The sequence below is a fragment of the Centroberyx gerrardi genome, chromosome 2, assembly GCF_048128805.1.
Source record: "Centroberyx gerrardi isolate f3 chromosome 2, fCenGer3.hap1.cur.20231027, whole genome shotgun sequence".
Taxonomy (NCBI): domain Eukaryota; kingdom Metazoa; phylum Chordata; class Actinopteri; order Beryciformes; family Berycidae; genus Centroberyx; species Centroberyx gerrardi.
The window spans coordinates 25,702,474-25,725,499 of record NC_135998.1 but is presented as its reverse complement, the minus strand read 5'-3'; the positions used below and the strand labels follow the sequence as shown (position 1 = coordinate 25,725,499).

Genomic DNA, 23,026 nt, shown 5'->3' with positions numbered 1-23,026 from the left:
TCAGCTCAGCAGTTTTGTTATCAGCTGCTAAAAAATACCTGCAAGTTACACTTAGTGCAGAGCAGCAGCTACGTCAGCGCTCAGCTGTTCAATGAGAGCGAGCAGAGAAACAGTGCATGCCCGTTTGTCTTGGTTGCTAGTTGAAAAACACTGATTAGGGAAATCTTCCTGTTCAGAAATATAATCTCCAGTCAGCACCAACTGTTATTTTCAATCATGTGCATTTTATTGCTCACTCACACTGTCACAATACTAGAATGACCAGCTATGATCTGATATCAGTACCCAGACCTAGAACCAACTTCCCCAAAAGGTCCGTCATTTACAGAGCAACCACACAATGGATGCAGTGTCACCAGCACTAGCACATAACCAGATGAGGTTGTAAACAGGATGTCAGTCAAGGAAATGTCAATTATTTCAATTTTCTGTTCTTATTTTTACCATATATATTGCTTATTTCTCTCACTCGCCATTATTTTTTTCTATCTGTTGTAATTTGGGATTTGTATTATGTATTGTTGACTTTGTCTTGTGCTTTTGTTAGACCCCAGGAAGACTAGTTACCACTGTGTGTGGTAGCTAATGGGGATCCTAATATAACAAGAAAACAGTCTCCCAGTCTGCCTGAGAGCACCTTGGGATCCCCTAGGAGGAGCTAGAAGAAGTTGCTGGGAAAAAGGCCGGAAAAAGGCCTGTTGCCACAACAACCCTGACCCAGATAAGCAGAAAATGGATGGTTGGATTTACATATGATCAAAGGCTATTTTTTAGGTGTTAACTTACAGACTTGGTCGCCTGAACGAACCAAATGAAGGAACAAATCTGTCATTTATTTGAGAAATATTGCCTGATTTTTTTTGTCACTAAATTAAAAATGACCCTTAGCTCGTTTATCATACCAAACACATTCCATTACTGGTGCTTCAGTGAAACCTGCCGTGCCTCAAAGATCCACAAGGACACCTCAGGATTCCTCAAGAACTCTGTAGCTGGTTGGGTTCTCTGAAGGGACCTTTGGGTGTGCTTGGACTTTCGAAATCCAATAGAATTAGCATAAATCTATAAGCATGCTCTATAAATGTAAATTTTTCATTGATATTATGTATTTTTTCACATATGTTACTGATGTTAGGGTAAAGGTTGTATGCATTTGATAGTATTCTGTCTAGCCACTCAATGCTACCAAGACATGAAGAATTGATCTGGGAAAAATCATCATAGGAAAGGCCTGGTATTACTGAGTTTAACTGCAAGCTGTCGCATTTTACAGTACAATTGTTGGGCTCCTTGAGGAATGCTTTCTTTTTAGAGTCAGGTTTAAGAACCAGGTCTATGGCCACTGTTCATCGAAACAGACTTTCTGTAATTGAACACAGTCATACTATTTCCCCTATTTGAAGTAGAGCATTCGATATTGTTCACAGAGAACCAGAGGCATGCTGCCAACTTGCTGGTCCCACAAGGAGCCTTGGAAGAGTGTGGCAGAGAGCAGAGAGTTTATGATTATTTATGATTACTTGCATGGTAGCATTCAGCTTGTGTTCAGGGTTTAACCACAACAAGGAAAAAAACAAACAATAATACAGTAACAAAAAGCAGCTGTTATGGTGGTAACTTTCCCAACCCCTCAGTATAGGGCTGATGCAGGTATTGTTTATACTTCACCAAATCTGCCTTAATCTGTACAACACCCTGAAATAAGGAGGCCATGTATAAACATACCCATCCCATGAGAGTCCCAGACTTTACCTGTGAGCGCGCCCCCTAGGCTCTTTCTTCGGACGTGCTTCCCATCCTCACTGAGGTGTCGCTTAAACTTCAGCGCAGGATTGAATCCACGAGTCAACTCTGGGTTGCTGGACTTCCTGAAGGGTATGGAGGGAGGGTATAGGATGTTGTCCAACTAGAGGGAACAACAGAAAGAAAAGCAAGTAGGTTAGGGGATCAATTTGAAGATTCTGAAGCTAGAGTTTTGTAGTCATGAACAAAACAAACCTCAGGTCATGACTGTGTACAATACCAGGGTTTCCCATAGAATTGTTTAAACCAGGCCATCAGAGGTCCCTAAGGTGGTGCGGCACTACAGCATATTCCCCAGCCATTGCCTTCACAAACCCTCCCACCACTTTTCTCACGCCCCTTCTCTCCAATCCACTATCTCCCAGTAGAATTCTATTCTTTAATCCACCCATCAGTGCCACATCAGACTACTCTCTAGCAAAATTGACCAAATTCTCAAAAATCACTCCATAATGAAGAGTGCAGAGATTAAAACAAACAAGGCAACATTAAACACGTCGTTCCCCACGAATGGTCCCCATCTGGGTCAATCAATAACAAATATCATCTTGTTCCGCACCTAGTCAACATTATCTCATGTAATCTCTGCCTGACTGCTAATTATGTAACTGTAATGAACTGACTTCTTTGTGCTGCAGTTCCCCCTTGGGCCAATCAGTGATGCATCATTTTATGTCAAAACTGGATCAGTGGTGTCTGAGATGATGAACCCTTGGGCTTATCAGTGTCATTTTGAAAATATGAGAACACAGCGGTGAGATGCATCATTGCGACAACTTTGGGCAAAATACAATGAGTAAACAAACATTGTAGCGCCCCAGGACAGTCTCTTTAACTACTCGACCAATCTGCCTCCATAATAGAATTCAGAATAGTTTTTCCTTACCATAACTGAGCGAGAAAGAGAGAAATCAGTCACAGAACTATATTAAGAGAAAACAAATATGCTGTATTAGTGAGAAAAGCAGAGCAAATACAGTATTCAACTGCCTACATCAGGGAACATGGCAGGTTAGGAATCCATTTCAAATACAATACATTACACACAATGACACATTAAACCAGCCTCGCCCATTGTATTCCCAGAAGATAATGAGCTTCCATGAAGCTCAGACTACATAACAATACCCAGTGGTGAGGAAGAGGCCCTCCCAGAGAATACAAACACATACATGGCTCAGAGTGTGTGTTTTCTGGAGGGAAACACCCTCCGTTGTTTTCTATGGGATGATTCATGATCCCAGTACAGGCACAGAGAACTAACAGTGAAACAGATCTGTGTAGAGCGTCCTGAACTCTCAATGAATGCAGAGACCCAGAGCCAGGGACGCTATGGGAGACTGACATGTGAGACGTTACTATGGGCCACAAGAGAACTCAAATGTAATAAGACTGAGTCTGAGAACAAATGGTACAAACAAATGAAAGTGATGCTCTGAGTGGCTGAAACCAATATCCCAAAGTCCTTACTGTAGGAACATGTCACTTAATAAAGCCTATAGCTGTGAAATCACAAAGTCATCAGTATACTACAGGCAAGAACTTGATATCTAACCAGGCAATCACGGGCTGATCAACTGATCAACCCATGACACTAAAACAGTGTCGTTCATTGTTGACCCATCTTTACTGAAAAATACTGTAGCGTTTATGGCAAGAACAGATGTTATTGTGCATGTTTACCATCAGTGTCATGTAGCAGTGAGTTTACGCCTAGGGCAGAGGAGCTGAAGTGAAACGCAATGTGTGAAGAAGGGAGAAGGAACAGGATGCCAAAGCGCCTGCAGATAAGTCGGACAAATTCAAAGGAAATATAAAATCAAGATTATACACTATGTTTCAGTCAAGGGCAGCAACTAGTGATTATTTTGGTAATACATTTATCTGTATCTCAAGTTTCGCTGTATGATATAGCCTGATAATGGGTGTATTTTTTTTTACATGAAAATCTTGCCTAGTTTAGCTTTAACTACTCATTGTAGAAATGTTATACTATTTCTGCAACAATCTCACAATGAGATGACATTCTGTTTTTAAACTTAGATTTTGTGACGCCTTCTATAATTTCTGAAAACCACAAAACCGAGCCCTATTAACAACTCTACGGATTAATTCATTGAGTCGGGGGAGAATGCATTTTCTCTCAAACATGCCTTAGCACAGACATCAATTGCATTCATCCTGAGGTGCCAAACACATGCTCACATTGTTATGGAAAAGACAAGATGGCTTAATAGTATATGCCCACAGAGGAAATTTGTTTTCATTATATAATGGAAGGCTACAGAGAGACTGAGATAAAAGGGGAGACATAGAGAGAAAACTTTCCATATGTGCATATCTGTTATAATGTAGGAAGGGATCAACCCAACCTGAATACTGTCACACTGAAGAGGGCCTGAACTAGGGATTTGCATATCAGCTGAAGCAGGACAGGATGACATGACTGTGGTGCGGGCACAAGCTCTTTTTGGATAGAGGAACCTGCCTAAAATTAATCTTGTTAAAACTGTATGCACAATATTATGAAATGTTTAGTCAACATTATCTCATGTAATCTCTGCCTGACTGCTTATTATGTAACTGTCATATACTGACTTCTTTAAATTAGGGAAAATTGTTTTAAGGTTATCTTCCTACATCATCGATAGTTTGTTCATAGAACTGGGACTTTTGCTGTCGATCATTAGCCACAACAACAACATAATAGCACCTCTACCTTTGACAGACTTGATACAATTATTACAACGAAGTCATTGTTGAATGGCAATTCAGCCTGTCTTGACAACTGATCCTAGTACATATTAAGCCCAATAAAAACAAATTGAGTCATAATACACCCAGAATGCACTGCGTGAATGATTCATACTCTGATCTCACCAGCTAGTATTTAGGCAATAAACACTTCATCTCTGCCTCAACAGGCAGAGATGAAGCCCTGTGATAGCCAAATGTTTGAATGCACATTTGTCTTGTAAATGATTCATAGGAAACCCCCGGGTTTCAGAAAAACATATCGTCTCTCCATAGACAAACACCATGTTGTAAACAATATGAAAAGTTAGGAATCTTTGCCCCCGATGAAAAACAGCAGGGTTTTGGGCCTATTTTAAACTCAGGTGTTTGAAGGCAAATACATTCAGATTAATCACACTGATATAAGGCATGGACAGAGGATTATGTAATTTATAAGGAAACAGATAATAACTAAGCAATGACCCCTTAAGCAGCTTAGGGAGATGTTGTAAAAACAATCACTGGTAAACTTATATGGACCGTCTGAACACCAACATGAGGCGAAGGGGAGTCATGAGGCCAATTTGATAATGACTGTAAGACAGTTTATAGGATTTCTATAGCCGTAAGTTAAACTCATTTACCATTCACTACCATTCAGCAACCCCTGCTGATATTTACTAGTCATATTATGCTTCAGTAAAGCAGAAATATTACACATTTAACCTTTAAGCCTTGCAATCCTATTTACTTTTTGCTTTCCCCTTCATGAGTCAACTGATGAAGCATAATGGAGAGCTGAGCGTGTTAAAAAAAAAAGGGAAGTGTGTCCACAACCATCCAGTTAGTATTCTACAAACAATCGACTGGCTGATCACTAAACCCATGTTGCCCATCCTAGGCCTACTGTATTTGAATTTTAACAAACTTCATAAGCCAGCCTGACAGTAAGCTCTATTACTAAAATATATTAGACAAGTCTCTGCCAGTCCAAACATATCTGCACTGCTTTTTCGAGGGGGTGTCAGCCCATTTAATGCTCATTTGATGACATTGGAAGCACTGCAGTAAGCCAACAGTAATTTGCTTTCTGTACCTGCTCTACTGCACGGCAGGCAGTAGACACATGCAGCAGTGTTGGCAGCTGCCGGTGCCCTTTCACCTACCGTTCCTTTCTCCCCGTGCCACAGAGCCGCACTGAGATCCTGTATGCAAGACCCAACTTGGCCTGCCCCTCCTTCCCTCCATCTTCTTTTCCACCTAGAGTGGACAGTACCAACAATCCTTTGTTGTCAAAGCAAAGAGCAGACAGTGGTCCTTTCATGACCAAGACAGGTGAATGAAAGTAGGTGAACGGCACAACATGGGAAGCCGGTTGTGTTTACCAACTCAAAGACGAGGCTACCTTAACCACACTATGGACTGTATGAGCAACAGAGAATTACAGTAAGACGACGGGGTGGCAGACAGTGGCATAACAGTGAAAAATAACCAGCTACAATCACTCTTGTGACTGTACTTCAGTAGATTTTTGGAGTAATGCTACTTATTTAGTTATTTCTTAGACTGCTGCTTTATTTCTACAAGAGTAATTTTTCAATTATTTACTGTTAACAACTTGACAACAAACTTGAAGTTTAAGTAGTAAATACAAGATTTACAGTAAACAACCTTGACAGTAAATAATCACTTTACAGTTACGAATTACTAACAGATTCTAATTACTGATATTATAGCTCTGTTGACCTGAGATAACCTTGAGCTGATCTGACCAATCAAAATATTTGCAAAGACCATGCAAAAAATGGTAATATGATTTTGTTTTTCTCGTTTTGTTTTGTTTAGTTTTTTTGAGGGGGAGCTATATTGAAACAATTTGGATAGACCATTAGATGATTAGAGCAATAGTGATATCCACAGAGTCGTTCTTATTTTGATTATACCCATTTGCTTTTTGAAGAAAAGACTGAAAGGAAAAAATATAAAATTATCAAATGAATCTTACCACTATTTATTTCTTGAATAAATAATTATGATTTCCTTCCAATATTTTGCAGTGGTATTTTACATGATTGTGATTGTCAAATGAAGAGCAAACGTGCTGGCCACAGTGCCCTCCAGGTACATGGCTTGTCTAAGAGCCAACACAGAGGGCAGCCAGAGTGTTATCACAGGATCAGCGGAAATAGGGATTGAGAAATACAGAGGCAAACAGAAAGTAGGGGAGATTGAAAAAAAGAGAAAGAGCAAAAAAAACAGAAATTCAATAAGAATGACGAAATATATACTTTGAGCCAACAGAGCATCTAAACTTAAGTTAGCTCATGGAGGAGAGGGAGTGAGTCCAGGGTATCGTGGATGAGGCAGATAACAGACAACAGAGGAAACACTGTGGAGTCTTTATTCCTGCTGTTGACCTCGAGCAGCTGAGCCTACAGAGACTAAATGCACTGGATGAAGGGAAAGAGACTACAGAGAGGCTTACTCTACACCGGTATATACACAAACAGAGTCTACAACTACCCATGCAGGCACATTAAGGAGCAATTAGATACTACAGTGGCTGGATCCACTACACTGACAAGCAAAGGGACAGAGCAGCAAAAGACTGATCATATTCTACACAGGCAGATACAGGGAGAAAATAACAAAAAGCAAGGCTGCACACAGGGACACCATCGCCAACAGTTAAAACCAAGGGAAACTCTGTGGTATTCAGAGAAAAATAAAGTACAATTTCAATGGCTTTCTCCAACAAGAGACATGTAGTCTAAGAAAACCACATTACTGGCTGCTCCAAAGAGAGACATCAAAGTATTTAAGTTCTACAGGACTAAATGGTGCCGATTAAAGACATTAAGGAAAATAATTGTTAACCTACGATTATCGTTTCTAATCAAGGTACAAGGTTGATTGTAGTTTTATGGCATCCTCCACTAGCGAGCAAGCTTCCGCATGACAAAACTGAAGAGGGATGAGCCACGATTTCCACATGAAACACAAACCTGTAGGAGTTGTACAAAGGGCCAAACAACCAATCTATTCACACCACGGGATATTCATCCTCTTTGTTGGTTTTGTGGGGAAGTGTTGTTTATCATTTCATCGAGATGGATGAAAGGAACCTTTTCCAAGTGGGAACAAATTGTTACTAGTGCCTTTCATTGGTTGCTAAGACACAGTGAATACACATTTATAACATGAAGGGGGACCACATACATCAAGAGGCAACGCACCTTTCTAGTTAACGCTGTCCTCGCTTGTTTAATACTTCGCTCATCACTCTCCCTGACGTTTTTTCTCTATCACAGTACTACATGGATTGGCAGTAATCAAATCAAACCTCCTCATTACATAGCATACCCAAAGGCTTTTCACTATTGTCAAGTTAACATAATTGCTTAGGCATCTAAAATCATAGACTCAGCTGAGCATTTTTCAATAATGTGATCGGCCAATAACGGCTCAGATTGGTGATTGAAATGATGCATTTTACCCAGACTTTCTATTGACAACCGCACATCATGTAAAAGTGCACAGTAAGCATAAACAGTAAAATCCCAATATAGCACTGTGTTTAACAGATTGTTCTTATGGCTGCCTGATAGAGCTGGCCTATCAATATGTAAATAAAACAGGTTTTATCCAAACAGTAATTACATCTTAGTGTGTGTTTGATGACTGAGGTGCTGACTCACCTATTGCCACTGGTATCACATGAAAAGCTTTTCATTGCGGCAGCATAGGCTCTGCCTTCTGTCTAATATATTAAACTGAATCACAGAAGCAGAAATGCCAAAAAATAACCTTTAAAAAAAAGAGAGATCTGTTAAAGGGCTAATAGTTGGCTCCTCCAACTTTTGCCTCCCATTCAATAGTGGCAAGTAGGCCATCCTTCTGGGCTAATCATGGGCTCAATTCCAATGAATCCACTGAGCCTGGTGGCATACTGAAAGGACCTGGGATCAACATTTTCTCTCACTGACGGCACTAGATCATACGACCCTACTCAGACCCAGACAACACAGTTTATCACTACCAAGGCAGTGGCTTGGTAGTGATACTTTGCTCATTAAACATAAAGAAATGTATTTACATATCATGGCAATATGTATAGGGATCAAAAGTGTGTGGGATGCTGTGTGTGTTTTGTGTGTGTGTGTGTGTTTTGTGTGTGTGTGTGTGTGTGTGTGTTTGCCTATGGACGGCAGGAAACCCACATGGAGTTGTTATGGGATAATAGAAACCGTCATTGACAGCATAAGTAGCAAATAAACAGCTCAAGGCCCTTTTTTATAGACGTTACTATCTCTGCTACTTTACTGGTTATAAACAATATTGTGACTACTCTGAAATCTAATCAACATTGTGCTGTTCTTGTTGTAGACATTTCTAAAGCCTTGGGTATAGTTGATCATTCCCTGCTATCACAGAGACTTCCATTCATTGGCATAGATCCTATAGCCTGTGGTTTGCTACAAAACTACTGTACCTGTCAGATAGATTTCAATGTGTTGTCGGGCGATCTGTGATTTTTGAACATAACTAAGGGAGCTCCCCAAGGCTCAAAATTAAGTCTAATTTTGTTCGCTATGTACATTAACGACATTGTCTCATCTATAAATACTGGTAACGTACATCTCTATACTGATGACACAGTTCTCTACTCTTATACTGCTTCTAAAGACCTAATCTAATCAAAAACCTCATTCTCCAACTTGTGCTGAATATTGATAATTATGATCGTGTCATGTAATTATGATTAATTACAAAGACATGCAGATCAGTGCTCTAAATTGTTCTCAAATTGAGAGAGTCCCTCAATATAAATATGTAGGTACATGGATCGATGACAAATGATGCCTTGACCAAAAAATTGAGACTGAAGCTTAGCTTTTTGTATAGAAACATGGCTTGCTTCCCCCTGTTCTGTAGATTGAAGACTGTAGAAGCAACCTTTTTCTGTTTGGGACTATGGTGATGCAATTTATAGACATGAAGCAGTCTCCACCTTTAAGCCCCTAAATGCTTAGTGCACTGTATGTGAGAGAAGACATCAGTATTGGTTATTGATTGTTTATAAAGCGGTTCTCCAAAATTACCATCTCATCTTATGTCAATTATTGATTGAAGAGATCGATTTATCAGACCCACTCAGGAATGCTCCAGGTTGCCCGTGTTTGCACTGACCTGGGAAACTCTTATTTTAGATTTTGTGGTCCATCCTGGAGCCAGCTGCAGCATGGACTGAAGCTTGATGTCTTGGTTGCGATTCACAAAATCTGATAAAGGACCTGATTAACTTCAATTGAGAATGTTATATTTCATTTCATCCATTTTAATTAATAATAGTAAATTCTGTGGGTCTTTCTCTTGTTTGTGTTTCTCTCTATGTATGTGAACTTCTCACTTGTGAAAAGGAGAGCCCCCACCCCTCAATGTGTGTTGTGAGTATTAAATAAAGGTGAAATTAAAATGAAAAGTGGATGAGCAAATTCAAGACAACAGCAATTGCATCAAGGAGTGAGGGTGCCTGCCTGCCTACATGTTCCGTTCCACCACACTCGTTCAGTAATCAACAGCAGCACAACCCGGTAAGGACGACATAACAAGCACCTGCATACATTTTCCATAATACTTGAAAGTGCAGGCACTGTCAACTGCCCACAACCGGTTCTGAGCAGGGCTGTGTGTTGGAAACTTTCTGTGCGTGGGTGTACGCGTGTGCGTGTGTGTGTGTATATATATATATATATATATATCTTCATTTAGAAGTCGCCTTCTCAGTTAAGACTAATGCTGCTTAGACTGTACAAAAAATAATTTTAAGCACTATCTGCTACATACATGATATTAGTGTTCATAATGATTAAAAATTGTTAAAATAATCGTGTTGTATGCCTATTGGAAGCTTAGACAATAGACATATTGACTAAAACAGCAAAACTGGTAATGGGGCCCTATTAGAGGTATGAGAAACTTGAGTCATTTGAACATATCATCATATCATATCATATCAATTCACCAATAACTCTGTTGATAGACTGAGTGATTTTCCCCTTCACACCTTCAATCTCAGAGTGTGTCCAGATCATCACACATCAACATGTCTAACATCATGACCTAGAACCCGAGCGTTCATTAGCAGCATGATTTCTGTGCCTCTTCGGTGCCAACTTCAGCAGCTCAGCACTCCATCTCACGTTCACGTCTCCCTTGACACCAGACACGAGTCCGTCTCTCACTTGCACACACACATATTTCAATTACTGTACTTGTGAGGACATCGCCCTGATTTACTTTGATTCACTGACCACTAAACATCTAACACTAACTCTAACCCTAAAATAGCCATTTTTCAAAGTAATGAACATCATCACGGTTGGATTTACTTCATCCTGCTATCCCTGTAAGAACATTTCTCAAAATTGGGATATTGCTTCTCATGAGGAAGTACAACAAGAGACATGCAGCATGCAGCACATACATGCACAACATGCTACATTCAATAGAGCATGCACACAGAAACATTCACATGCACACACACACACAGCTGTGAAACCTATTGCTGGTGCTGCCTCTGCAACCCCAGAATAGCCACAGACTACCAAGGTAGTGGTAACATGAGAGAAGGCACTACACAACACACACACACGGTAGGGCTTATGAAAACATCTCACCTCAAAACAAATTTAAGTAAGAAACAAACGTATGTGACAACAGAACACAACATGGTCGAAAATGGTATAAAAAAAATGCAATAATAATAACTTTATTTATGTAGAAAATAAGGCTAAAAAGTGCTTTACAGAGACAAGGAGGTAAGGCAGAGGTAAAAGGCAAAAGCACAGGACAGAATCATACTCCTTTATCTGTACCCCAGTCTTTCCACTTTCAGCTTGCTAATTAAAAAAAAAGGCAGAAAATGGCCAAAAAATAATCTTAAAGGAAGATTCTGAGTAGCCTTTATTCATGAGAACATTTGTATTTTGAGTTTCTTGGCTTTCCACAGCAAGTTTGTGCATAAACCTCAAGAATTCAACCATTATTAGTCTTGGTTTGACTCCTTTGCCTAAATCCTCCCCAGAGAAACGGGTACGCACAAACTCAATATGTTTCTGATCCACTTAGAATTTTTCTCAGTATATTTTTGTAATTTCTGGAATGTCCCTCCAAAATGTAATTATTGTGACAAGATTGTTTTTTGTTATTGTGAGAAGGCACCACAACCCATTACACTACTCAGATAACTTATCGGAATTGGATCTTAAATCACCTACATCTTTTGAGTGATCTGTAGGCTTGTCTTGAGGTCGATATATCTGTTATTTCATCTAGTCTTTTGTTGAATAAGTCCATGAGCATTCAGCCAAACACTGTAAAAAAATTTTTTAAAAAATGAACTGTTGTTGGATAACACAATAAGTCACACACCTGGGGAATGGTAAAAGAATCCCGTCTACAGTGATTTTTTGACTCCCGTCCAAGTTAGAGGTGAACTTTGAAACAACAGAGGACAATGCAACCAATATCAGCAGCAGAATAATAAATATGATAACTGCTATGATGATCCAGAGGCTTTCCTCTCCCAGTCTCTCAAGCAAAGAGCTGCAACACTGTGAGAAAGTTCCACAAAAAGATCCCATCACGTGGTCTCATGGGCTACTTTTTAGAGCAGCGGCATCAGGAGTAAAACGTTTCAGCGGTGACGACATGAATGATACACTATGAATAAACCCACAGCGACAACGGCTGAAGACAGATGGAGGAGAACTGGATTGCTGTTTCTATTAACTAAACACTGAAAACCAAGCCATTTTTTTTTCCCTCTCCAGAGAACAATGTCTGATAAACACGTCTGGCAGCTAAGGGAGCACAGCAGACTGTTGGGGAACTGCAGTTTAAACAACTGGGCCCAGCGGAGAGAGTGTGCTAACATCGTGTTGACAGTGCCGTCCCTGCTGTGGAGAGTGTTACGTAACAGGAGGGATGAGGCACGCTGACCCCGGTGTCATATTGCTGACATAAGCAGGAACATACACACAGCTTCAAAAGACCATCAGCCAAGTATATAAATACCCAATTCAGAGCTTCTACCTAGGACTTATGTGATTGGTTACACTATATCTATAAGCAATTGGCATGTGACTATGCATTATTTCCTTTTCCAATGGGTTATCTTCAAGTCATATGGTCATTATTAAGTAGTAGCCTACGATATTCATTCACCATATTCTAATAACTACTAAAGGCAAAGCATAATGAGAGTTGGACGCCTTCTACATCTCGGTGTACTGAACTCAATGAGCCCTAGAGATAGTGAACATTTTCATGGTTCTCTTTCTCAGGGTCGGCCGCAGTAGAGCAAACTGCTCGGGCCGACCTTGTCACCGAACATCTGTCTTCTTCAACTCTCCCCCAGTTCCAGTCTGGGCAGTATATCTCTGTCCTCTGTCTTTGCACTGAGGACCTCAATGTTTACTCAGGAAGAAAATAGTACACTTGAGTTCAGGAGCTCAAATCCAAATAACCCCGCGTGAACTAAATTCTCCAGGGGGGTGCTCCACATTTCAGTAGGGCTGGACACCCTGGTGTTCTCCTTATACTGACAACGTCGTCCATTCTTTTGCTGAAAAATAGGATCTTTAGCAGGCTTTGAGTACTTGAATCGTGTGTGTTCTCAGAGGGGAATTCAGTTTCCTGTGTTGACATGAGCCAATGTTGGCTGAAATACAGGCGTTTCGGGCATCATGGTGGCTCAGTGGTCTAAGGCGCGTTCCATGTAAACACAACGTCCTGGGTTTGAATCCGGCCCAGGACCTTTGTCGCATGTCATCCCCCCCTCTCTCTCCCAGTCTTTCCTGTGTCTCTCAACTTTAGACTCTCTCATAAATGTGAAAATGCCAAAAAAAACAATCTTAAAAAAAAAAACTTTCCTTCAGCCAGTTCAACCAATAAACTATTTTAAATAGTTATCTTGAACATGTTATGAATTAAACCATGCATCATTTCCTCTGTCAAGGAGGTTATGTTTTCGCCCCCGTTTGTTTGTCTTGCTGTCAGCAGGATCTCTCAAAAATTTAAGAACAGATTTCCATGAAATTTGGTGTACAGATAGGCCTTGGGCCAAGGAACTTTTTTTTTTTTTTCAGTTTTGGTGGTGATCCGAATCTAGGATGTCCACCATGAAAACACGAAGTAATGGAGTGACCAGGACACGTTCCTTAAAACAAGGTGCATCTTACTCAGTGACCTTTTAAGTGCATGTTTTGTGTCTTAAATCCAGCCATATTAATGAGCTATCACATCAAACTAGCTTTTTTCTTCATAACAGCTAGAATTTACAAGATACATTTGCCAGACTCAACATTGGATCTTTTAGTTCTTCAGCTGTCGGAAAGAAATGAAGTCAGATGATAATATGATAATAGTAATAGTTCAAGAAGGAGAACGAACATTATTGCCATTTGTTTTGTGTTTATTTTCCCAATTGTTTGCCTCAATAACCTCATTAACTCTGTCTGGTATGAAATGCTTACAGTGCTGTGGGGACAATGTGTGGCGGCTGCTGGTCTTAATCCATATGAGACTGGTCTGTACACAGCAATAGGCTGAAGGGAAAAGACTGATTATGGACTACTTTCTGTTCCTGTTTCTGTTCTTTACTTCTGTACTTTCAAAATCTGATTCCTTTGGTACTTCATTACCACTTTAATATGTTCACTTTTAAATTCAACACAGGCTGCAATTAAAATATGTTTCGCCTAGTGAAAGGGACTTCTCATTCTCAAGAGTTAAACCTAAAATATTTTTCTGTTTCCTTTTCTTCCTTTACACGTCCCCGATGAGGATGTATAGAAATCTACCTCTCTTCACCGTAAAACTAAATTTGATGAGGGACAATAAGCTGTGATGACATAATGACGCATTACTCAATCACAAGCAAATAAAAACGCAGAGCTGAGCAAATCAAAATCTCATTACACACAAAGCACGACAAGCAGAATCATACTTTTCATTCACCCTACTACCTTTTCCTAAACCATCTAATTGCCAAGTGTCAACTGTCTCTTACCTTGCTTCCCTCCGAAGATGTACATTCACTTCTACTTAAATTCCGACGTAGAGCCATTTTGATTTTTCTACCAATATACTTTACTTCCCGTATCACTTTGAGTGTTCAGTCATCACAGACAGTGCTGATTAGTCCCAGACATAAAGGACAGGGTAAAAAGTCAGAAATCAAAGCTAGATCCTGGGTGACACTGCCCACCATAGGAGTGAGAAGAGTCTTAACCAGATTGTGTTAATCCTCTTAGCCACAAACCATACACTGAGCCCCGGATGTCCCTTTAGGCAGCCTGCTGAAGGAAATGGCTGCTTATTTAGGGGCATAGCATAGGGGATGGTTAAACATTGTCAAATTGTCAAACAAAAGCAAATATCGATACGCAAGTACTGATGCAAAGCTTGTCAGTTGCTCTTCCAACTTCAGAAAATAAACCTCCAGGGAATAAGCCAATTTGCCAGCCGCAGATTATGTCAGATTGAGAGGGACAGTGGAAAGGAGACAGATAGAAATAGTCACTGACTTGTCTCGGTTGGCAAGATATTTTGCATATGTAAATTAATCAAAAGGATATTCATAATGTTAACAAGACAAGGTCGATGTTCAGTCCATCGCATAGGATGAACAAACACAGCCAAGATCAGTAGCCACATTTGACCCTTAAACAACCCTATATATTAGCCTACAAATGCTGGTTTTGTGTCTGGTCCCTATTGCAATTTGTATGTATGGAAGATCAATTAACAAATCACACTCACAAGCCAACGTGACTTGAGTTGTAAAGAATATTCTCATATGGCTCCATTTTTAAAAACAGAGAGGTACTTTGGGACCGCAGACGAGCTGTTTTGATCTCTGAACGAGATGTGCATTCATGATCAGCTAGATAATAAAGGAAACAGCAGATAAAACATGTTGAAAATGATTTTACATTATACAGTCATTTCTAATGGTTTAAAATGATTATAAAAGGTATTCATATGCTAGGCTGATATACCATTTGTTGTTACACTAAAGGAACTAAAAGAAAGGCATCCAACCAAATTCACTAACAGAAACAGACATATAAAAAAATGTTTGCAATGTAAGCAATGTAATGATTTTTGTTTTATTTTACTGAAGCCTTGTTTTAACAAGCGAGTCTCTCTCCAGAGCCAGTCCTCATATGCTAAACATAACCTTATCCAGACCAGATGAACATGGTTTACATGACGTGAATATAACTAGAGAGGGTCCTGGTGAGATGTAAAACCTTATCTAGACACAGTAGTTCAAATTCAACACAGCCTGCCAGCTTGTGCGAGAACCACCAGTAGACCAGTTAGCATTGCACTCAATCCAACAGAGCCTCCCGTTGGGATAACAATTATCACACCGGGTGCATTGGAGCCTTTAGGAGAGGGAAAACTGTAGGGCAGGGTGATGTGACGATAGCATCGGACATCAACGATGATTGACAGCCATTGTGATGGTCGCTGGACATCGTGATGACAGATGACATCTAGCTTTCACTACCCCATTGCTGCAGTAACATATTGTTAGAGGAGGGCACTGTTGGAAGTTTGGGGGCCATCTTTGTTTAGGTGGTGTGTTTTTTTTTTGTGTGTGTTGTTTTTTGGCGGAGCTGTAGCGCAGTGTGTGCTGATGGTGTCGCCCACTTCATTCAAGTGTTTTGCCTCATGTAGAGTTAGAGTTAAAGCATGTCAGTTACTTTAAATAGTAACCGGGGTGGGGTGTGTGTGTGTGTGTGTGTGTGTGGGGGGGGGGGGGGGGGGGGGGGGGGGGGGTATCGTATCTTGTGATATTTCTTGATCGCAATATTGTGATATTATTCCCACTCAAATCTTCCATCTTTCTCTTAAATTTAGATTGTATGCTATCCCTCTTAGTCTTGTGCATGAAAGAAAGGATTATTTCAGTGGGGTAATCTCATCCTGACTGCAAATACCCTCCATCACGGTCTACAAGAGTCAAGTGATCTAGATGTCTGGGATGAACCATGATGCAACTGTGAAATCGGTATCAAACAAACGCATTGCTGAGAAAATCCAGTGAGTACCATAGTAAGTAGTTCACTTCTTGATACAGTGCACGGTGCTAAGTCGGGAAACACGGTTGTAACTGAGCCCGTCGAGAGGTGATGTCATAGATAAATCAGGGTTCTCAGAAGACTTTCCTTCTTTAACCCCACAGCAGCATGACATAAGTCAAAGGTCAGAGGTCCCTGATTAACCCACCGGCAACGCCATGGGACGGCTGCTCGTCTGACCTGGCTTTGTGGTGTGTGGGCCCGTGATGTGTTTATTTAGCTCCACATAGTAGGTTACATCTACTGTTCTGGGACCAGCATAAGTGAGGTTATAGGAGATTAAGAGAGGTTATTTGAATAGTTATCTGACACTTCAAAAAGATCAGAAGAAAGGGCGAATGCAAGCTGGGGATGGTCAAATTTAGAATTAGGGCTGACTTGTTTTAAAGATAATCTGGACTATATGTGCCTTGAAATTCTGCTCATAATATAGAATATGTAACAATAAAATTATATTAAATTAGCTGAATAGTAAAGGAAATACATGGAATTTCAGTAAAATAAATACAGTCCTGTGATGTAGAACAGTTCAGTTTGAGAGAGAATGAAATGAGAGACAAGACTTTGTCCTGTCCCCAAATATGTGATGTCATCTCTGTTGAGCTAATGGATTGTCCTTACTACTATAACAAAACTTATGAAACTAATGTATGATCAAGTGATTAATCAATTATTTGACTCACAATGGAATCTTCTCTTATAAGTTCACCCTATCAGACAAAATGGTAAACCACTGCTGTACAGCCTTTCTTGGATATTGCATCCAAGAAGTTATGAAGTGAAAAATGAGGAGTATCAGATGGATAATGTTGCACAGTTTTCAATGACAAAAAAAAAAACAGGTCGCCTCACCTATACAGCCTGAATTCATGTTGTATGACACTATATGCTTAAAAGAAGGTTTGTGGGTCAGGGAAACGCTTGAGATCTTGAACACGCCCTTGCACAGATCAAGTTGGATTAAACAACTCTTCATCATAGCCAGTCAAACCAGTCACACCACCTTATTAAATAAATTAGCAGGCTGAGACAAGATTATTGTCCCATCTTTTCCCTGAATAAACATGATGAGCACATCATCTTCTCTGAACAGACCAAACAACACTGCCAAGAGGGGCAATCAAATGACTCTCAGAGGTACACTCCTGCATGAGCAAGACAAATATCCACTTGACATTTGGCTTAAAACACTATTGTCACATAATGTCTTCAGAATTATGTTCTTGGCATCTGGAGGTGGTTTCCTTTCAACAAAGGCTGGATACATCAAACAGCAACTTTTTAGCTCCAAATGATTTCATGGCACATCAAACAACAGTGAACACACTTGTTAAAACGGAATGCATTAACTGTTTTCTTATCGGAGGACTCGGTCTGCATGCTGAATATGAGTGATGAATGGACTGAATGCATAAAATGTGAATTATCCTTCTGACTTCATGTGCAACCCATCAAACATGAGCCAAGCCGCTGTGCCTTTAATGTCAGCGTTGGCTCGTGCAGTGGGTGGCCACGAAAACCACTTTGTTTACAACTATTTTGACAACTGACCAAAATTAATCAGAGATTGTCTTTGGGGTTTACTGGCCTGGTAATTAAAGAGACTAGAGATTAGACTTGTACTGACACGCCTCACAACAACTCAGTGTGTGTGTGTGTGTGTGTGTGCGTGTGTGTGTGTGTGTGTGTGGTCCATCTTTGCCAAGCGTATTAAACGAGCATGCAAGCAATACCACTTGCACACACGTCACGCCATCCGTACAGTCGCATCTTCAACGGCTAGGACAGCTGAGACGTTAAAACTGGCTCGTGCGTTTACCTTTTCGTCTTCGTCTCCCTCCTCCGCGCATTCTTCATTCTCTGACTTCTCCCCGTCATCTTCTGCAACGCTGTCGTCCTCTTGTCCCGCCGCTGAGGAGTGACTCACATCTCCAGAAACGTTGGTGTCCAGTGAAGCCGTAGCGCCTTCTCCCTCAGACAAGGTGTCTGAACCTGACGACGTACGACTCACGCCGCCGCCAAATCTCTCGAAATCCTTCCGCTCCATAACACTAGGTCATCAACACCTGCAGAGGTAAAAGCCAAAACACAACGCTGTTACGATGCAGTGCAGAACGTCAACAGAAAATACAACCGTTAAATACAATTTCAATGCACCTGTCCGGTAAAGTCATCTTCAATCGCGAGTGCAAAGCAGGGTTTCACTTTTTGACCAAGCCATAAAGTAAAAAAAAATAATCACTGTCTTCGAAAATCAGTGATCGCAATAAAACGCCTATCGTCTCAGCTTCTCGTGAGGTTCAGGCATAAGGGTCTCGAATGAAGTTAAAAGTTGTTTTGGTTCAGGTTTGACGCTGTTTACTTCCATGTCGTGGTGGCTCCATGCTGTGGAAGTCCCAAATGCTTTCATGATGTGCGAGCAACGCCTGCAGCCCGAACATAACCCCGCCCACCCGGGGCGAAGGCGGACCATCAGGATGACTTCTGCAAAGTGGGACAACTGTCAAACTGGGATAGTTTTTACCATCTTTCCCTGCATGCACTCCATGTAGTAATAATAATCACTGATATGGTTATTGGATTGTACATGTACATGTATTGAGTGAACATGTTCTGGTAAAGCACAATGATAAGTTGAACTGCACTGCATGCAGAGATAGCTTTTTGGTCATTATTTAAAAAAAAAAAAGTAGAATAAGTAACTCTCTGACCGAGCTCCTATGAGCAAGGCATTGGACCCCTAACTGTTCAGTGGACAACAGTAGAAGACAGTGGTTGAGGAGTGGATGTGCCACTGCATGAATGTGAAGCAGCTGTGTCACATATTTAGCTATAAACCAGTATAGATTGTCCTGCTACCAGACACCTGACACCTTTTCTTTGAGGCAAGTTCATTATTTCTAGGAGTAAAGTCCTGAACTGCAGCAACCTTCAGCATAGAGAGAAGGTGCTTGTTAGACACGGCCTATGGGATGATTTGTTTATCTTCATCGTGAAGAATATCTGTTCATGCAAGCAAGTCCTTCCAGATATGCTCAGCACACAGGCAGTCTGAGAATGGGCCTGTGGCATTGTGTCCCAGAAATGGCTTTCCCCTTGCTGGCCATGAAACTGGCAGCTTACTAAAACATTGCTCACAATCCATTCAGCAATTTTCTTGGCATTGCCAGGATTCCTCTATGTGCAGTCTTCATCTTCAGATTCAGTAGTTTCATCTTCTAAAAATACCCTTGCCTGGTTGTGTTTCAAAACCCTTGCACAGATGAAATTTGCGAGCAAATGAGAGTCAAATTCTTTTTCCTTTTCCTTTCTTTGAGCTGGGGTGGCAAATCTGCAGCTATCTCTTCCACTCCGCTGTCCATTATTTCTGATGCAACTGACATGCAAATACTTGCCATTTCTTCAGGCAAACAAATTTGCTAGCTTTTAGCATACAGCTCTTGCCCTCTGTGATTGGCCACCACAATTTGTCAGTTCCCCCTTCTAAACTGAAACTTCTGACTCAGCAACTTTCTGATGTCTGTTCTTGGTCAATATCTCCAATATCTCTGTTTGTGGATGCTGCAGCAGAGGGAAGAGCAGAGGGGTTTAATGTCCCCAGGCTCATATAGGGCCACTAGAGGGCCCACATGCATCAGAAATGAGATCACATAAAAACATGAATACTTTACTTTTATAATGGGGATTAGCCTGTTATTTGAATCTATCTTATTACTGATATACCCCTTTTACAAGGCCCCGATGGTAAATATACAGTCCTGACTCATGAGAAAGGAGGCAAAAAGGCACAGCAACCAAGGTGAGGTAGGAATTCCTTTACCTGTTAATGCATTGTTCAGTATATATTTTTATGGATAGTTATTTTCTCTGAGGTGGTAAATTAATGTGTGTTTTTCCTCTGACTCGCACCAGGATTGGTTGCTCCATTAATTGGTTGGTTGTCCCATCATAAACCTTCATTGCTAGGATAATTCACAACAGTAAAAATAAATATCTTCCTTAACATTGTGACTTTAAACTTTAAAGATCATTTTTCAGACAAATTTGTACTTCAATACCCTGAAATCATGTAACATGATGTCAGAAAACTGCACACAGCACGCTCATGTTTACCAAGCCAGTGAGACCATATCTAATACTTCAGCTTATTTAGAGCTTATTTGATAGTTCAGCTTTCTTTTTCCTAGTGTCGAATAGTTCAGTCGGACTTGTGAGAGCACAGGCCCTCAGGCCCTAGACCGTCTCCGGAGGCCTCCGTCTGGATGAGGAAGGTTCCTTGAAGTCAGGAGTGACCAACACTGGCTGGAGTTGGGTGGTGAAGTCCATCTCTGCACCACATGGGGGTGCTGTTGTCACATCAGGTCAGTCAGGGGGGCTGCAACAGTAACAAAATGTGGGATGAACTAGTATCCAACCGGGCCAAGAAAGGTTTTTACCTGTTTCTTTGGCCAACTGCCTGTATCCCTTGGTGAGGTCTAGGGTGGAGAAAAACATGCAGGGCCTAACCTTCAGTTAAGTCATTGCAGAACCAATCTGTCCCATTGGGTTTACTTAAAACACATAATGTGAAGTTTGCTAGAGTGCTAACAAGATAAACTAACATTAGCAGCTTTTACGGGTGATTATAATCATTAAACAAACATATATGAAAGAACATCTATTTACCTCCCGTCTGACACAGTTGCTGTGCCATGTAAGGTGTTCCTGTCTTTCTCCAATCACTGATGTCTACTGCTACTAAGTGCAGAGGGGGAGCCGAAGGGGAAGGGGGAATAGTGGCCCGACAGAACAAACTCTATGTGACTTTTATTTACTGATATAATTTCTTCATTTTTTGTGTGCTTGTTTTTTTTGTTTGTTTTTTTTACTAGTTTTAGGCACGTGCCTATCCACAGTCAATGGGCACAATACACCTGCATATGACTGCCCATGCCCTGCCCCAACTACCATGAGCATGCGTGCCAGTGCAAACCACACCACACACAGCCTGAGGACGGAGCTCCCACACACAGAGTCCAATTGGAAGGGAAGGAAGTACTTTTCAAGCCCCTGATGCCCTCCATCCAAAAAGGAGCAACCAATGGAGGACCTAACCACTTTGGCACATCACTGGCTGATGCTGTGGAATGTAAATAGCATGGAGTGCTATTTACACACAAAAAATCCCTAAATAGTCCAGGAGGGAGAACCAGGGCAAGCCCCAAACTTCCAGCATCTAGCAAGGACCAGACACAAACTCAAGACTTCAAGCTAAAAAAGCTATGCAACCATATAATACATAAACTCCTATATTAGTGATGAGATAGATTTGGCTAATTTGTACTTCAACTAGTGTCTTTTCTTTGCAGCCAGAGCTGCCGACTGCTCCTGTTCAGAAGCTGTTTAAATGATCTGTTGTAAGTCCTGACAACACTTGTGGATGTGGCTAAAAAAATCCAGAGCACCGCCTTCCACCCACCTTTCCCCAGCCTTACAGCTGCACTGTTAAGCCTGAGCTCCTAATGCAGTGACCCTAAGCTTCTTCCGTTCATACACCTCATCTACCACACTCTCCCATGGTACAGTGAGCTCTATAGATGAAACAGACCACTGAGTGTTGATTCCCAATCCCTAGCCTCACCTAGCTGCCTAAACTTGTGCTCAATAAGAATTTATTTTTCTGACTTGTCTTTCCGACTCAAAGCCAGTTTTATGCACAGGGTTCTCTGCTAATAAAGGATTTCTGCTGAATGAAGAATTGGTAGCTGTCTATTAATTCTCAGTTGCTGCTGCCATGCAGGGACTTCAATACTTGATTTTGCATCCTGACGAGATACTGTGTCTATTGTCTAAGCATTGCTGCTTCTGAACACATAAGACATGTGAGGTCTTCACCTAGCCACGGTTTGAGGTTTTGGGGTGATGGCAGCACATCACAATTTCCTATCAAGAATCAACAAGTCTAGATGCCTCTGTATTTCCATTAACCATTTAATGTATTTTCCTGCTTAGCTTGAGAAATTGCTTTGGCATAACTGGCACTTTTTACTTTTTACTATTTACCCAGTTTCCTTGCTTGTGCCAAGACCAAGACCTGTCAACTGTGTTTACTGAACTGCTTTTTTGGAGGCTCATTTCTACCGCACTGCTAGAAGGGGAGCTACACTTCTTTCGGTGTCCTCGACTCCATAATCACCGACCCCCAGTCTTAGTTTTGCACATTTGAATTCTCCTGTCCAAGGCCAGCAGCTTCCAGTACAATGCTACACACTTTCGTAGAACTCATTTTTAGCTGTCACAGATTTGGTATTAATTGGTCAGATTTAAAATTGTAGATTATAATTAATTAT

General features: G+C 40.9%; 2 protein-coding genes across 3 annotated transcripts in view; both read right to left on the bottom strand.

Moving 5' to 3' along the window:
* Positions 1-18,990, bottom strand: part of mast4 (microtubule associated serine/threonine kinase family member 4) — a 96,020-nt gene extending 77,030 nt beyond the window's left edge. The window contains exons 1-3 of the mRNA XM_078285926.1: positions 18,855-18,990; positions 18,517-18,763; positions 1,753-1,906 (exon numbers count right to left, since the gene is read on the bottom strand). Of these exons, the coding sequence (XP_078142052.1) occupies positions 1,753-1,906; positions 18,517-18,744 (382 nt within the window). The 5' untranslated portion in view covers positions 18,745-18,763; positions 18,855-18,990. The remainder of the gene's footprint in view (positions 1-1,752; positions 1,907-18,516; positions 18,764-18,854) is intronic.
* A 1,535-nt stretch (positions 18,991-20,525) lies between these two features.
* srek1 (splicing regulatory glutamine/lysine-rich protein 1) overlaps positions 20,526-23,026 on the bottom strand; it is a 31,769-nt gene continuing 29,268 nt past the window's right edge. For both annotated transcript variants that reach the window (XM_071901773.2, XM_071901774.2), the window contains exon 11: positions 20,526-21,072. In XM_071901773.2, the coding sequence (XP_071757874.1) occupies positions 21,064-21,072 (9 nt within the window). In that variant the 3' untranslated portion in view covers positions 20,526-21,063. The remainder of the gene's footprint in view (positions 21,073-23,026) is intronic.